General features: G+C 43.0%; 1 protein-coding gene across 1 annotated transcript; it reads right to left on the bottom strand.

Annotated features, from left to right (window-relative positions):
• Positions 1 to 1,380: 1,380 nt before the first annotated feature.
• On the bottom strand, positions 1,381 to 15,667 carry ufm1 (ubiquitin-fold modifier 1). The gene is made up of 6 exons (XM_084028086.1): positions 15,575 to 15,667; positions 15,416 to 15,472; positions 5,067 to 5,124; positions 3,936 to 3,975; positions 3,428 to 3,460; positions 1,381 to 1,932 (listed from the first exon to the last, which is right to left on the bottom strand). Coding segments are annotated over exons 1-6 (264 nt in total). The 5' UTR covers positions 15,577 to 15,667; the 3' UTR covers positions 1,381 to 1,858.
• Between the last annotated feature and the right edge of the window lie 257 nt (positions 15,668 to 15,924).

Raw genomic sequence — 15,924 nt, 5'->3', positions numbered from 1 at the left:
ATCACAACTAAAGGACTCCCCCAGATGTTGCAGACACTCTCAGCCAGACCATAATGTGACCTTCGCCTGCGGGATCTGTTCCACAGCGCAGGCGATAGACTGCTTTTTATCATTCGTCTGTCTAGAGGGCGCCTGAAGACACGTTTCCCCGTGAGCCATGCCTGCAACGGTTGTGCTGCCGATGTGGTGGCGGATCAAAAGAAATTCTCCTCCTGTGCGAGTCCCAGTTAGGACTTCATCCAGGGGACACACTGGGAGCCAGCTCTGCAGAGCAGTTCATCCTAAATTTGGCTCAGTACCGACAGCTCAACCTGAAATGTGATTATAATGCATCTCTCTATCTCGCTGCCCATGAAGATTAAAACTGCAGCAGCCGATTTAAGTGTGACATTTTAATTTCATGCCTAAAAGAGCGCAGAATCCGAGGATGTGATGAAATGAATTTAATGAATCAATGTTATCTTTTTTTTTCTTTGTACTCAGTCAGTGTGTAAAACATGTCAAACGTTGCTGGCCTGAAGACAATCTTTTATATGTATTCTTCTTTTTACAAACAGCAACAATTAAGCATGTGTAGGCCAACACAGCACTAGAGTATAACATCTGCTGCATCCAGGGCACTCTGTGGGTTTTTTCCCATTTAGAAGTACATTTCTGGTGAATGTGCCCAGCAGCGACTTTGATTAAAATAAATGAGAAAATCCATTTGTGATGGCACTCCAGCCGCCCCCCCCTCCCCTCCCTCATTGGAGTCTGCATCTTAATGGATGGTGAGACACAACGGTGTGCTTCCTCTGGTGCATTACGGCATGCACGCTCCATTATTCTCTAGCCTATTTTTCTTTACCAAGTATGCCTTTCTGTTTTGTTTTTTTTGTCCGGGATGCAAAAAAGGAACAAATTCAGAAAAAAACCGACTCAAACCTTCTCCGATTAAAGTGATTAATGTGAAGCGTTTGTTAAGCCTCTTTCCCTCATTAATCAGAGAAACAATAAGGCACAATTCAGAACAAACTACTGGTCCACTCGTTACTCATGATTTTGTCTCGGATGAGAACAATCTGGAGGCTAAATATGAAGGGATATTTTCATTGCCAGCTGTTCCTTCCATAAGAAAAAACACAGGACCAGAGACTCCAGTCACTCTCATATTTCGTATTACACAATGTAGTCTATGTATATTTATTGTGCGAAGATGGGGGATAAGACAGGACTTGAAATACAGAGCGGTGAGTACAAACTGATGTTAAAACGTAACCTGACAGAGGGCAGCAAAGATCCACGTGCCTGCACCGACAGATGAACATGTCCTTAGACCAGCTTTAATCTATTTCATTAACTTCCCTCTAGGTATGGAAAGAGTCCACGATACAGTACAGATCCATGATGCAAGTTTATTAATCTTATTTGTGGATTACTGACAATAGTCTGACAAAAAAATATCTAATGTGACCAGACAATTATACCTGCGCATCGCCAGCCAACTTTAATATAACGACAATGATCCTTGAAAACATGTTGTTGCATGTTTATGGTCATTTACAAAAGTAAAAAGCAAGAACTGTTTAAGCATTAAGCTGCTGTGTTTTTGTGTTTTAAGGACTCTTGATGTCACTTCAATTTTTTGATGCAGCTTCACCAACAGAAAAAAAGAAGAAGAAAATGACAAGGAATAAAGAAGCAGGGAGCATGCAAGTGTGTGTGCATGTCATCATCAAATGTATTTATATTCTCTCGTGAGTCACTGTCAGTCGTGGGCCAAAAAATAAATATGACACACACACCGAGGTGTTTCCTGGTCTCAAGTGTTAGGATTCTGCCAGATGAGTCATTATGCCGTCGACAAGGAAGAGCAGCATCAGTCTTCTTGTCCTCCCACTCTGTCTCGGGGAATGATGCGAAGCTCGGAGCCGTGTTTAAGAAAAACATTTCCTGCAACACATAAAGATCACGGTTTATAATCTGCGCTCTGTAATACGGGGCGTAACCATCACTGAATATGATACACTGCAAAATTAAATATCAAATCACACGCTGAGAGAAAAACTGACTTTTTCTAAAATCTGCAATTATGTTTGTTACAATATTGATGAAAAAAAACACAATTTCACTTGGTTAGTATAACTGTATCTGGCTTTATGAATAAAAAATGAAATGCAGTGAAAAATTTAATTAAAATTCATAGATTAGTTCACGTATGTTGCTACACAGACATTTGGACTTAAAGCTATACGCAAACCAGGCGGATTCAAGCGAGCACGCATTAGAGTAATTTATAATCCTGCATGACGGAACCACCGATAGCAATTTTATTTGCTAATGTGTTCATTCAACCGGCTATCACGCTGAGATCATATATGTATAATTCATTCCTGCTATGACGCAGTATATGTATGACATTGGCCTTATCGTGACACGTGAAGAAAAAAGGGATTGTAAATTAACATCACATCCCCGTGAACTCAATGTGAACAAGAGGCAGATTGGCTGCAGTGGATGGGGGAAAAAAAAAAAGCCCATCTGGTCAGTGTTTGAACGGAGGCTTTTCTCGACAGCAGTAACGTTTCACAGATGAAAAGCTGATGTGAATGCCCACCACTCTTTCCTTTCTTAGCAGAAAAGACCCAGTGTTGCCTTCGGTCAAAGCAGACACTGGCTTTTTCTGCTCGATGCAGAAAAGCCAGTCATCCATTACGTGGCTATACATGGTAAGTATGAACCTCAGGGAAAAAAAACCAAGGAGGCTGACACAGAAAAAGTGAAAAAGAAAAAGTGATTCACCAGGGCTTGGCAATAATGTGGGAATCTAGTCAAGTAAATTCTGACTAACAGCTTAGTGCACCCAGTTTGCCTCCAGTAGGAGATCACCTTTTTTTTTTAATTTAATTTAACATTAAATACTGCATCTGGAGGCGGTGCATCTATATTCATGAGTAAACACATGCAAACAAGCATGAGGCCTGTTCCAACATGTCAGTTAAGTTAGGATTATCTCAGTAACTCCACCTTAATTCACACAAAAATAAATGTTGTTTGATGTTTTAGTGCAGGGATGTAACCTTGCGTTTTCATTCAATATATTGCCTCTGGTTTAGGGACACATTGGGTAAATACTCAGAACTTAGACATTACTGGCTTTTACATGCATTAAGAGCTAGTGGTCGACCGATGTGGGTTTTTCAATGGCTGATGCCGATATTTAGAGAGCAGGGCGGCCGATGGCCGATATATAATGCTGATATCATGTTTTTGTCGTTCATCATGTTTAACGTTCAAGTTCTGCTTTAATGAAAGCACATTGACGAGTGGCACCCCTGGTTGATGATGCTTCCAAGCACGTTTACACATTTAAATGGAGGTGAAAACAACATCAAGTGTGGTTTTTGTTTATTCATATTCTCTGTGAAATAAAGATGCAACCACTCACCTGCTGTCTGGGCAGGGTTGATTCCTATTCCATCTGCAAGGCGACCATAACAGAAAAAAACAATGTAAACCCCAAAAATTGTCAGTCAAATAAATGAAGAAAAAGCAGATCATTTGTAGGTTTATCCATAATGATGTTGCCTATGCCTTAGCAGCAGCCAATTAGACCAACCATTAATCGTGCACTGATAAAACTAAAACGTTGACTTGGCAAAGCCATTCGAACACAAATCTCATCTCGGTCTTATTTGGCAACAGTCATCTGTCAAATTCATCCCACTGTCACTTGTAGCTTGTCCCTGTGAGAGTTTAGATTGAAACAACAGAAGCAATATTCCCCATTGAAACAGATCTGATTTGACCAGCGTTTCATTCACTAGTATCACACTGCTCTGAAAATTCTCCAATTTGGAAACTCATCTGAGTTTCCAAACACAAAGTTTCTATAGAGTGAGAAGAAAGAAAGACCCTAATTACTGACAAGCTGTCACTTTCCCCCCCAAACTCACCATTTGTTATTATAGCACTGGTTGCTGATGGCACTTTGAACTACAAAAGAATGCAGAGAAAAGTCCCCATTAGTGAAATTCACAACATTGACATTTCAGACATTTCAGCAGCACAAATGCATTTTGGTTAAATAACCAGAGACATGTTGTAGTCTAATTCCACTTGGCCTGAAGACATAGAGTGAATAAATCATCAAAAAGGAAAGCTTCATCCACCGAGGCAGAGATTCACTGACTTTGTTTGGTGACAACTTCAACATGACGCTGTTAAGATGTCTTCAGAAACAAGTGTGAAGTGTGTGTGTGTGTGGGGGGGTGTTTCAGTCTTTTGTCTACCAACTTTTACGCCTGACAGGCATGTGTGTTTGCATTTTCACACACACACAGACACTCAGACAAACAGTTAGGAGAGAGCCTGGGGGGGAAGACAGCCACGCTTAAATTTCTGGAAGAAAATCACTCAGCATGGTCACAAAACATGTCCTACTTCAGCGTTGGACAGAAGAAGATGTGGGCTGGTGAGATTTGCAGTGAAAGGATGGAGGGGGCAGGCTGTCACTGGGGAGATAAGGTTATCTAAGTGCTGCCCACCATACTACATGCCAGGTAACACAAGTATCACACGTGACCAGGTATTAATAGGTTGAGCTTTGTCTCATGGAGCATGAAATTGGAGAAAAAAAATACAGTTTTTAACCTATACATAAGCAAATTCTGTTTTACCAGACAGCCAAAAGATACCAAGACTTTGTTTTAGTTTGTAAATGTCTTTTATAATTTCTGATACCAAATCTGCCCAAGAAGTAAACTTGGTAGGCCATATAGAGATTACAGTCCGGTAATATGTTAGCATCTTTCTATGTATGATAGTTCCTGCAGGAGGAAGTACTTCTATCTTTAGAGGATGCCCACTAGGACATATGTTGTTTTTCTTTACCTTGTCAGCAATTGTATTTTTCCTGCCTTTTCCTTCTAAGATTTCATCAACATTTAACTACTGCAACTTGTGCAGTGCAATGCAGTCCCACATGAAAATGACTGTCATAAGTTTTCCTTCTCTGGCTAGTTTACCACTCTCGAGTCCCAGTTAGGGAATACATATTTGTAGTATAGCAGAAACTGTAAGCTTACCTCCTCAGCTGCAAACTTCAAAACTGCTGTGAACGGTGTGCTGTCTGGGACACTTAGTCTGTAAGAAAACAATGCAGTAAACAGGATTTTAAAAAAGACCATAAAATACAGCCTTGTTTCACCATTTAATTTGAATAGCATGAAGACACATCACCTTGCAACCTATTGACATGAGTTTCGATCGACAGAGTAATTTCTTTCAGAGATTTTTAAGAGCATTTATGTCATAAATAGCTATACACTTTCAGTTGGTTGCTTTTGCAATGTCCGAAGGCGATACGAAACAGAAATCAACAGACATATTTTCTGAAATGTGGGATAAAACTAGCAAACCAAAATCGCTAGATTGCATTCACCAAGTAAAGAAAAATACAGAAGGAGCTGAGGTGGTGGAGGGCAAATCATTTGACAAAGTCTGTACAGCAGCAAGTAGCCGAGAGAGGAGCAAAATACAAGCAGCAGCCTCGGCATTGTGAGGGAGAGTGAAAGCTTGTCATATTATTAAGACCCCCATGTTGCCTTAACAGAGAGTGAGCGGTGACTTTGAATGTGACTGGTGATTATTAAGATAAGTTGATGATGTGTTCAAGTTCAGTCCTCTGCCATAATTAATATGATGCCTCATTTCCTATTATTAATATCCCTCTATTCATGAAAGACTTTACCGGCTGCAGAGAGACCTTGTCTGACCTCTGCAGCCGGTAAAGTCTGACCTCTCTGTTCAATTAGAGGATTCCTGTCAACATTTTAAGGAGAGAATAGTCTGCCTGGACTAGGGCTGCACAAAAAATCGTTAAAAAATCGCGATCTCGATTCACACATACACGTGATCTCATTTCTACACACAGCGATTCTGAAGCATTTCATATATATATATATATATATATATATATATATATATATATATATATACAGTATATATATAGTATACACAGTGCTGAACACTGAGCAACCGTGCTGCTGAATGAGGGGGAGGGTGGATTGGATGGAAGGAGTGGTGAGGTAGATGGTGAACATGAAACATGATGATGTTTTATTATAAATATATGAAAAGTTTCTGGTTTAACGGCCATTACACTGTAACAGCCCTGATCCGAATAATATGGACCACACACAGACATGTCTGTTGTTTACCGAATGCAAATTTAATAGAATACCACTTCCTCCGCCCTACCCATAATACCCCTGAACATTCTGATAGGGCGTTTTTATCACGGACATGACAATTGTTACCTTCGTTAAGAAGACATACTTCACATTTTGTACCCAATTTGTTTTCAAGGTTTGTAAATAATCATTTATATACACAAAGTTTTAAATTGAAATAAATGCGTCAAAAATAAATACAAATGTGGGTTTCAATCTACAGCCGATCTCCTAAAGTTTAGCCTGGGACTGTGAGGTACCCAGTTAACCGTGTGTGGCCGCGAGGAGGCACTGTAGGAGTCTTGGTGATGGAGAGGCTATGTACCGGCAGGAGGAGACAAATTCTGCTCCTCTTTTCACCCCCAAAGGAGGCTAGCCGGTGGCCGTAGCTGAAAGCAGAAAGAAGCAAGTAGAAGCGACATGCAACATGCACTACCTACAAGCACTACTACCACAGTACTACTGCACTGACGCTTCACACGCACCCTGTGTGTCCGACACACACACACACACACACACACACACACACACACACACACACTCTCACTCACACACACACACACACACACACACACTCACTCACACACACACACACACACTATGAACAAAACAGCTTCATGTTTGTGCCTGTAAATTGCTCTTTACGCTCATACCAGAGCAGAAGCTCTTTCTGAAGATCAGCTTCTAGAGCGTTGCATCGTGTCTGCAACGCTTGGCTGCTCTTCAGGAGTTCAGTCTCTCTGCTCAGCAGCTGGTTTGTGGTCTCTGCTAGCTGCTGAAAGAGAGCCTCCTTATCTTTCCTGAGTTGCAGGATTTGGGTGTCCCCCTGGCAGACCCGCTCTTTCAAAAGGGTTTTGTAGCTTTTCTTGATTTGGGGGGGGATGGAATGATGTCACATGACCATTTTTGTCATGTGACAGGAGAAAACCCGAAAGTGCATATTTTTGTGATTTAGTGGGAAACCTGGTAACCTGGAGACCCACGCAGACACAGGGAGTATATGCAAACTCCACACAGAGGGACGGGTGGCGGCGTCTCTGTGAGGCTGCAGTGCTGAACACTGAGCAACCGTGCTGCTGAATGAGGGGGAGGGGGGAGGAGGAGTGGGTGGAAGGAGTGGTGAGGTAGATGGAGGTGACGGAGGTAGAGGAGGAGGGAGGGAGGAAGGATGGAGAGTCGAAGGGGTGAAGGGTGGAGAGGGCAAGGTGGGAAGCCTGGAGAGGGGAAGGGGGGAGTTACTGTTGTCCAGCCTCCGCTGAACAACCGGCAGCCTCCTCCACCTTGCTGTCGCTGCCACACCGGTTTTCCTGGTGGCTGAACATACCCCCTCTTCTTTTGCTTCTCCTCCCGCTCTTTATCCTCCTTCTCCTGCTTGGCTTTCTTCTTCATCTCCTTCTCGTGCATCTTGTCCTTCATCCTTTGCAGCTCTGCCTGCGGGTCCTGGATCTTCTTCGTGAAGAGAGAGAAGACTGCTTTCCTCTTCTTCAGTTTCAGACAGAGCTTCTCCAGGTCCTTGTTGTCGTCCTGGACCTCTATGACTTTGGCCTGAGAGCGATATGCTTCATTTGCCAGGTCTTCCTCCATCGATTTGATGAGAGCACACTCCTGTTGGAGGTCTTTCTCCAAGCTCTTTTGCTTCTCAGTCAGATCTTTGTTGTTGTCCTCCACCTCTCATAGCTTTGTCGCCAAGTTGTCGTTCTTGGCCAGCTCCCTTTTGAACTTTGCATCCAGAACCTTTTGGGCTGTCTGCAAAGCTTCCACTTGGGTGACATGGCTTTGTTTCTCTGCCAGAACCTTTGTGAGCTGGTCGTCCATTTCCTTCTTTTCAGCCTCAAGCTGGTTGACGTTTGTCTCCAGCAGAATGATGCTTGTCTCCAAGCGCTGCTGTGAAATGGCTAGGTCCTTTTGGAACTTGGTTACTAGTTCCTTTCTCTCTTCCGTCAGACGGACGTTAGTCTCCTGGCTACGTTCTTTCGCAGCCAGCTCTTTCTGAAGCTCAGCTTCTAGAGCGTTGCATCGTGTCTGCAACGCTTGGCTGCTCTTCAGGAGTTCAGTCTCTCTGCTCAGCAGCTGGTTTGTGGTCTCTGCTAGCTGCTGAGAGAGAGCCTCCTTATCTTTCCTGAGTTGCAGGATTTGGGTGTCCCTCTGGCAGACCCGCTCTTTCAAAAGGGTTTTGTAGCTTTTCTTGATTTGGGGGGGGGGATGGAATGATGTCACATGACCATTTTTGTTGGATGGAATGGAATTGTGTTTTTTTTAATACATACATATTTTTTTTATATATGTATACATTGTGGGAAAACCTGAGCGCCAGGAGAAAACCCTAAAGTGCATATTTTTGTGATTTAGTGGGAAACCTGGTAGCCAGGAGACCCACGCAGACACAGGGAGTATATGCAAACTCCACACAGAGGGACGGGTGGCGGCGTCTCTGTGAGGCTGCAGTGCTGAACACTGAGCAACCGTGCTGCTGAATGAGGGGGAGGGGGGAGGAGGAGTGGGTGGAAGGAGTGGTGAGGTAGATGGAGGTGATGGAGGTAGAGGAGGAGGGAGGGAAGAAGGATGGAGAGTCGAAGGGGTGAAGGGTGGAGAGGGCAAGGTGGGAAGCCTGGAGAGGGGAAGGGGGGAGTTACTGTTGTCCAGCCTCCGCTGAACAACTGGCAGCCTCCTCCACCTTGCTGTCGCTGCCACACCGGTTTTCCTGGTGGCTGAACATACCCCTCTTCCTTTGCTTCTCCTCCCGCTCTTTCTCCTCCTTCTCCTGCTTGGCTTTCTTCTTCATCTCCTTCTCGTGAATCTTGTCCTTCATCCTTTGCAGCTCTGCCTGCGGGTCCTGGATCTTCTTCGTGAAGAGAGAGAAGACTGCTTTCCTCTTCTTCAGTTTCAGACAGAGCTTCTCCAGGTCCTTGTTGTCGTCCTGGACCTCTATGACTTTGGCCTGAGAGCGATATGCTTCATTTGCCAGGTCTTCCTCCATCGATTTGACGAGAGCACACTCCTGTTGGAGGTCTTTCTCCAAGCTCTTTTGCTTCTCAGTCAGATCTTTGTTGTTGTCCTCCACCTCTCATAGCTTTGTCGCCAAGTTGTCGTTCTTGGCCAGCTCCCTTTTGAACTTTGCATCCAGAACCTTTTGGGCTGTCTGCAAAGCTTCCACTTGGGTGACATGGCTTTGTTTCTCTGCCAGAACCTTTGTGAGCTGGTCGTCCATTTCCTTCTTTTCAGCCTCAAGCTGGTTGACGTTTGTCTCCAGCAGAATGATGCTTGTCTCCAAGCGCTGCTGTGAAATGGCTAGGTCCTTTTGGAACTTGGTTACTAGTTCCTTTCTCTCTTCCGTCAGACGGACGTTAGTCTCCTGACTACGTTCTTTCGCAGCCAGCTCTTTCTGAAGCTCAGCTTCTAGAGCGTTGCATCGTGTCTGCAACGCTTGGCTGCTCTTCAGGAGTTCAGTCTCTCTGCTCAGCAGCTGGTTTGTGGTCTCTGCTAGCTGCTGAGAGAGAGCCTCCTTATCTTTCCTGAGTTGCAGGATTTGGGTGTCCCCCTGGCAGACCCGCTCTTTCAAAAGGGTTTTGTAGCTTTTCTTGATTTGGGGGGGGATGGAATGATGTCACATGACCATTTTTGTTGGATGGAATGGAATTGCGTTTTTTTTTAATACATACATATTTTTTTTTATATGTATACATTGTGGGAAAACCTGAGCGCCAGGAGAAAACCCTAAAGTGCATATTTTTGTGATTTAGTGGGAAACCTGGTAACCAGGAGACCCACGCAGACACAGGGAGTATATGCAAACTCCACACAGAGGGACGGGTGGCGGCGTCTCTGTGAGGCTGCAGTGCTGAACACTGAGCAACCGTGCTGCTGAATGAGGGGGAGGGGGGAGGAGGAGTGGGTGGAAGGAGTGGTGAGGTAGATGGAGGTGACGGAGGTAGAGGAGGAGGGAGGGAAGAAGGATGGAGAGTCGAAGGGGTGAAGGGTGGAGAGGGCAAGGTGGGAAGCCTGGAGAGGGGAAGGGGGGAGTTACTGTTGTCCAGCCTCCGCTGAACAACTGGCAGCCTCCTCCACCTTGCTGTCGCTGCCACACCGGTTTTCCTGGTGGCTGGACATACCCCTCTTCCTTTGCTTCTCCTCCCGCTCTTTCTCCTTCTTCTCCTGCTTGGCTTTCTTCTTCATCTCCTTCTCGTGCATCTTGTCCTTCATCCTTTGCAGCTCTGCCTGCGGGTCCTGGATCTTCTTCTTGAAGGGAGAGAAGACTGCTTTCCTCTTCTTCAGTTTCAGACAGAGCTTCTCCAGGTCCTTGTTGTCGTCCTGGACCTCTATGACTTTGGCCTGAGAGCGATATGCTTCATTTGCCAGGTCTTCCTCCATGGATTTGACGAGAGCACACTCCTGTTGGAGGTCTTTCTCCAAGCTCTTTTGCTTCTCAGCCAGATCTTTGTTGTTGTCCTCCACCTCTCGTAGCTTTGTCGCCAAGTTGTCGTTCTTGGCCAGCTCCGTTTTGAACTTTGCATCCAGAACCATTTGGGCTGTCTGCAAAGCTTCCACTTGGGCGACATGGCTTTGTTTCTCTACCAGAACCTTTGTGAGCTGGTCGTCCATTTCCTTCTTTTCAGCCTCAAGCTGGTTGACGTTTGTCTCCAGCAGAATGATGCTTGTCTCCAAGCGCTGCTGTGACATGGCTAGGTCCTTTTGGAACTTGGCTACTAGTTCCTTTCTCTCTTCCATCAGTTGGACGTTAGTCTCCTGGCTACGTTCTTTTGCAGCCAGCTCTTTCTGAAGCTCAGCTTCTAGAGCGTCGCATCGTGTCTGCAACGCTTGGCTGCTCTCCAGGAGTTCAGTCTCTCTGCTCAGCAGCTGGTTTGTGGTCTCTGCTAGCTGCTGAGAGAGAACCTCCTTATCTTTCCTGAGTTGCAGGTTTTGGGTGTCCCCCTGGCAGACCCGCTCTTCCAAAAGGGTCACCTTCTCCTGGTCTTCAGTGTTGCTTTGGTGCGAGAGCTTTTTTATTTCTGCCTCGTACCTTGCAACCATCTCGTCAAATCTCTGTTGACTGAGGAGGTTTGCAGCTTCGGTCTTCTCCTCCTGCACCTGAAGCTTTCTCTTCAGCTTGTAGATCTCAGACTCCTGCGTTTTTGCAGTTTCGTAGCTTTTCTTGATTTCATCTCCGAACTGCTTCTCTCGGATCTCCATAAGACTCTCCAGATGGTTCACACGCACTTTGCGCTTGTGAATCATGTGACAGAAGTTTGTCCTTTCTGTCCAGTATTCATGCTCAAACTGCTTCAGTCCCTGAACCTCTCCGTCCTTGCAGTGGATTTTCTGCATCGCCGTAGTGACAGAAGGTTTGTGACCATACTCAGGTGCTGGACGGCCCCCTGGACCGCCAGCAGATATTTGCTGGTCTGCTTGCTGGGTTCTTCCGTCCATGGCACAGGCTGTAGCAGATTGGGGCACACTGGATTCTGACATAGACTGCATCGCTGTCGATTGAAATCCTACAGTAGTAAATGGTCCTGTATGAAACCGTATCCGTAATAGATTGTATCTGTAATAGATCGTATCTGCACTAGATCGTATCTCAAGAACACCACACCGAATGATGTGCTCGCCTGCTATTTATACAATCTGTAGACTCATGGATCAAAGCCACTGCCTTTGATCCCTTGAGTTCAGATTCTGGAATCCAAGCCACTGCCTCAATCCTTTAATGTCACTCTGTGATGTCACTCTGTGATGTCATCAGAATGGACTATGAAGGAAAACATTTCAATAATGCACATCACAGCGTGACATCACACTGATGTCATCAGAATGGACATGACTGAAAAGGGGGGTGGAATGATGTCATTCATTCACATTTTGAACTTGTATTTGGGTTTGTTTTTGTCAGACTTTTGTGTTTTTTTTACTATATATATATATATATATACATATATATATATATATATATATTAGGGCTGTCAAAAGATTGATTTTTTTAATCGCGATTAATCGCATTTTGTCCATAGTTAACTCGCGATTAATCGCAAATTAATCGCATTTTTTGGCACTTTTTTTTTTCTTCTTCTAAATGTACCTTAATGTATTTTTTTCATATTCTTAATACTTTTAACAACATAAGGGCAAATATACTTGATTTATGAAAATGTTTATTTAACACTTCAAATATCCCCTTACCAAAACATGGGATCAAAACAGGGTTATAAGAATATATCACAAACAATTAAAGTGAACATGTCACAGGAGATAGTGTAACAGGAGATAAGTACAGTTAGGATATAAGTGCATTGGCTTGCAAGTGATATCTCAGACTGGACGTGCTTCTATGGTAGCTCATTTCATACCCACAGTACGCGCAGATGACTTTGGTCTTATCGACTGAACCATCCGGCTGTCTTTTGAAGGTGAATTTGCCGTTCACAAATCGATTTTAAACGCGTGTGGACGCGCCGCTTCCCAGTATTGCACGCTTGGTGGGCTGCCACTAGAGGATGATTGACAGGCGCTCTCATTTAAACAACAACTTTTTGCGAGCGTTCGCGAGCGTTCCCGAGGCGGCGAGTCGAGCCCGGCGCCTCTGATTAGCATAAAGTAGATTCGACTTATACTTTAGGCAAATGAGGAGCGGCCAACTCGCGCGCCGTCTCTCGACATTCGCCGCAACGCCACCAGAATGCATTGCACGGCTTTTCACATACACAATGACTGGGACGCGGGGAAACTCCGCAGCCTGTGGACACGCACCTTCCCTCTGGATCAAGACTACAGGTGCCACCGACGGCCATAAATCATACAATGCGCGTTTTTTTTTTTTTTAAATACCGAGCGTTAATCGCGCGTTAAAAAAATTAACGGCGTTAAGAGGATGTTGCGTTAACGCGTTATTAACGCGTTAACTTTGACAGCCCTAATATATATATATGTGTGTATATATATATGTGTATATATGTGTGTACATATATATGTATATATATATATATATGTGTGTACATATATATGTGTATATATATATATATATATATATGTGTGTATATATATGTGTGTATATATATATGTGTATATATATATATGTGTGTGTGTATATATATATTAGGGCTGCACAAAAAATCGTAAAAAAATCGCGATCTCGATTCACACATACACGTGATCTCATTTCTACACACAGCGATTCTGAAGCATTTCATATCTCGAGCTGCATCACAAATGCTCCTATTTCCTTCCGGATTTTTTGAAGCGCCCCCAAACGCAGCACTGCGGTTGCCTCCTCCCTCAACCTATGGTAAAGCGTCTTTACAACACGTGATTCAGTGGAGGAAGCCGCCTGCAGTTGAGTGTTTGGAAAGAGTGAGTGAGAGTTAAAGCGGAGGAAAAAAAAAAAATGACTTATCTTCCAATGATAGAACTACTACTATGCCTCTGCCAAAGCAACAAGTTTTTTTGTTTTGTTAAAGTTCATCAGTGCAATAAACATTTTGTTGAAAAAAATCGTGCAAGAGAATTGTGATCTCAATTCTAAGCAAAAAAATCGTGATTCACATTTTTTCCAGAATCGTGCAGCCCTAGCCTGGACCCAGTTTATTCAACTACTTATTTGCAAATGCTCAAGCAAGAAAAGTAATTATGAAAAAAAGGAGCTAATGTTTGCCGGTTTGACCAGTTGTCTTCGGGAACAACGCAACTCATTCAGCACATCTTTAACATGCAAGACAACATAGGAATTGCAAATATATAAGTTCCAACAAAATAAAAAATAACTAGGTTTTAAAGTACCACATAGCGTCATGTCATTTGCTACGTAAATCATGGTGAAAATGTTTTGGTGTTTTTGTAAAGAAAATCATACCGCTCTGAAGTTGTACAGTGGCTATGACAGATTGTACGTCCCATTGACTGCAACTCAAATCCCTCTTGAATAACACTTAACTACAAATTACTACATTTGTTATAACCACAATCATCCTCCACCAAAAAAACATAATGGAAAATAGTAACGGACAGATTATTGCAAAACATGGTGCAACAGTTACCTCATACTGCACAAAACGTAGCACTTAATAGGAGCTCCCCGTCCCAGGATCATGTACATACTGCTCTAGTGGTAAATTGGAGTGAATCCAAAACTTTGAAGTACTTCTTTCTATGCACTTCTCAAATATTATGAGCGACAGCAATAGAATTCCAGCAATCAATAATGAAATTGTATGTTAAATTAACTGCATAAAACCTTCATCCATTCAAAAATGTCTTCTTTGACATATGCAAAGTTTTACTTTTACTTTTAATCTACTGAGTGAGGAAGACTTTTCTGTGCTCACCTCAAATCTGATTTAAGATCTGTATGTACGTTACAAGATTTAGTGATGACACACACACTGTGAGCTGTATTCACAGTAAAATAGGAGTTAGTTAAATGTTTAGAATTAACAATGATTTTTGCATATCCATGGATTCTGGAATGACAAATGACAAAGAAGATGTCATTTTATGATTTCTCTTTCTCTGTGGAAAACACAAATTATTATTGAGGATGATTGTTATTGCTTGAGATTGTGTGAGATAAAAAAAAGCAGACATGTATGGAACACCTGGAAATAATGGGTCTAATAAGGAGGATGACCCCACACTGAGTCTATAGCTGTCTGTGTTTTTACCACTAGTCTGATGCTGCCAAGTGAATGTCACAGGAATAACGTGTTACTTACAGAATACATGTACTGTTTACTGTAGTCTGACTAAAGTATCTTCCAAACTCTACTGTTAAATGAGCCATGCCTGTGATTGTTTATGCTGCTGCTCCTCCTTTCTGGCATCTCTTTTTTGTTTTTTTTCCTCACGGGACTCAAAGTTGTCAGAAAATAATGAGCTCAATGACAAGTTACATCATCCGTATTAACAAAGCCTATTTAATTCATAATAGAACTCACAAAATGCTGCAATGCGAGTACAGTACTGTATATCAAACGTCTAAAACGGGAGTAAACGGAGCTGGTGTACCTTTTTATTCAGTCATATCAGAATGTGAATCGCAGCTTTACACGAACAGATGTTTGTCTCAATGGCAACGTCCATTGTAGATAAAACAAACCAGCTCAGATTTCTACAACAGCGTGAAATACCAATATGTGCGTCAAACGTATTAAAAGATTAAAAAGAGAAAGAAATGTAAATGAATGTTTCGTTAAAGCCGTGACAGGTGAGCTACTCACACTTTGTATGGAAGCCGGGGATCCGACGTCAGGGTGATTTTAAACGTTACTTTAGCCCTAATGCAGAGGACAACAACAGCGTTATTAGCACCACGGTGTTGGCTAATGAATTATGATATATTCTGTGGAATAAAATGCACAGAAAGGGCAGAAACTTACATCTTGTGGGCGAAGCGACTCCGTTTGCGATCTGTTTACACACTCCCGGAAGTCTAAAGGACCCTTAGATACACGTCATCTATTTAGTTCTATATTTGACACTTATTTGAGTAATTTAACCTTTTAAAAAAATATCTTGGTATTTTTTTCAAAACTGTAAGTATCTTCACCAAAATCGAGGTATGCGTCTAAAAAAATAAGGTATTATTTGTGCTCTTTACCGTCAGGCATTTACATCAAACTACTAATAATTGCCGTAAATGACAACATAAAGCGCACTGATATTTTATTGGGCGCGTGTGGATTTCAATTGAGATGGCTACATTGCACCTTTCTCAGGTAAAATTTAA

This window comes from Eutrigla gurnardus (genome assembly GCF_963514095.1).
Source record: "Eutrigla gurnardus genome assembly, chromosome: 15".
Classification (NCBI taxonomy): domain Eukaryota; kingdom Metazoa; phylum Chordata; class Actinopteri; order Perciformes; family Triglidae; genus Eutrigla; species Eutrigla gurnardus.
The sequence above is the reverse complement of the archived record's forward strand: the minus strand, read 5'-3'. Positions and strand labels throughout refer to the sequence as shown.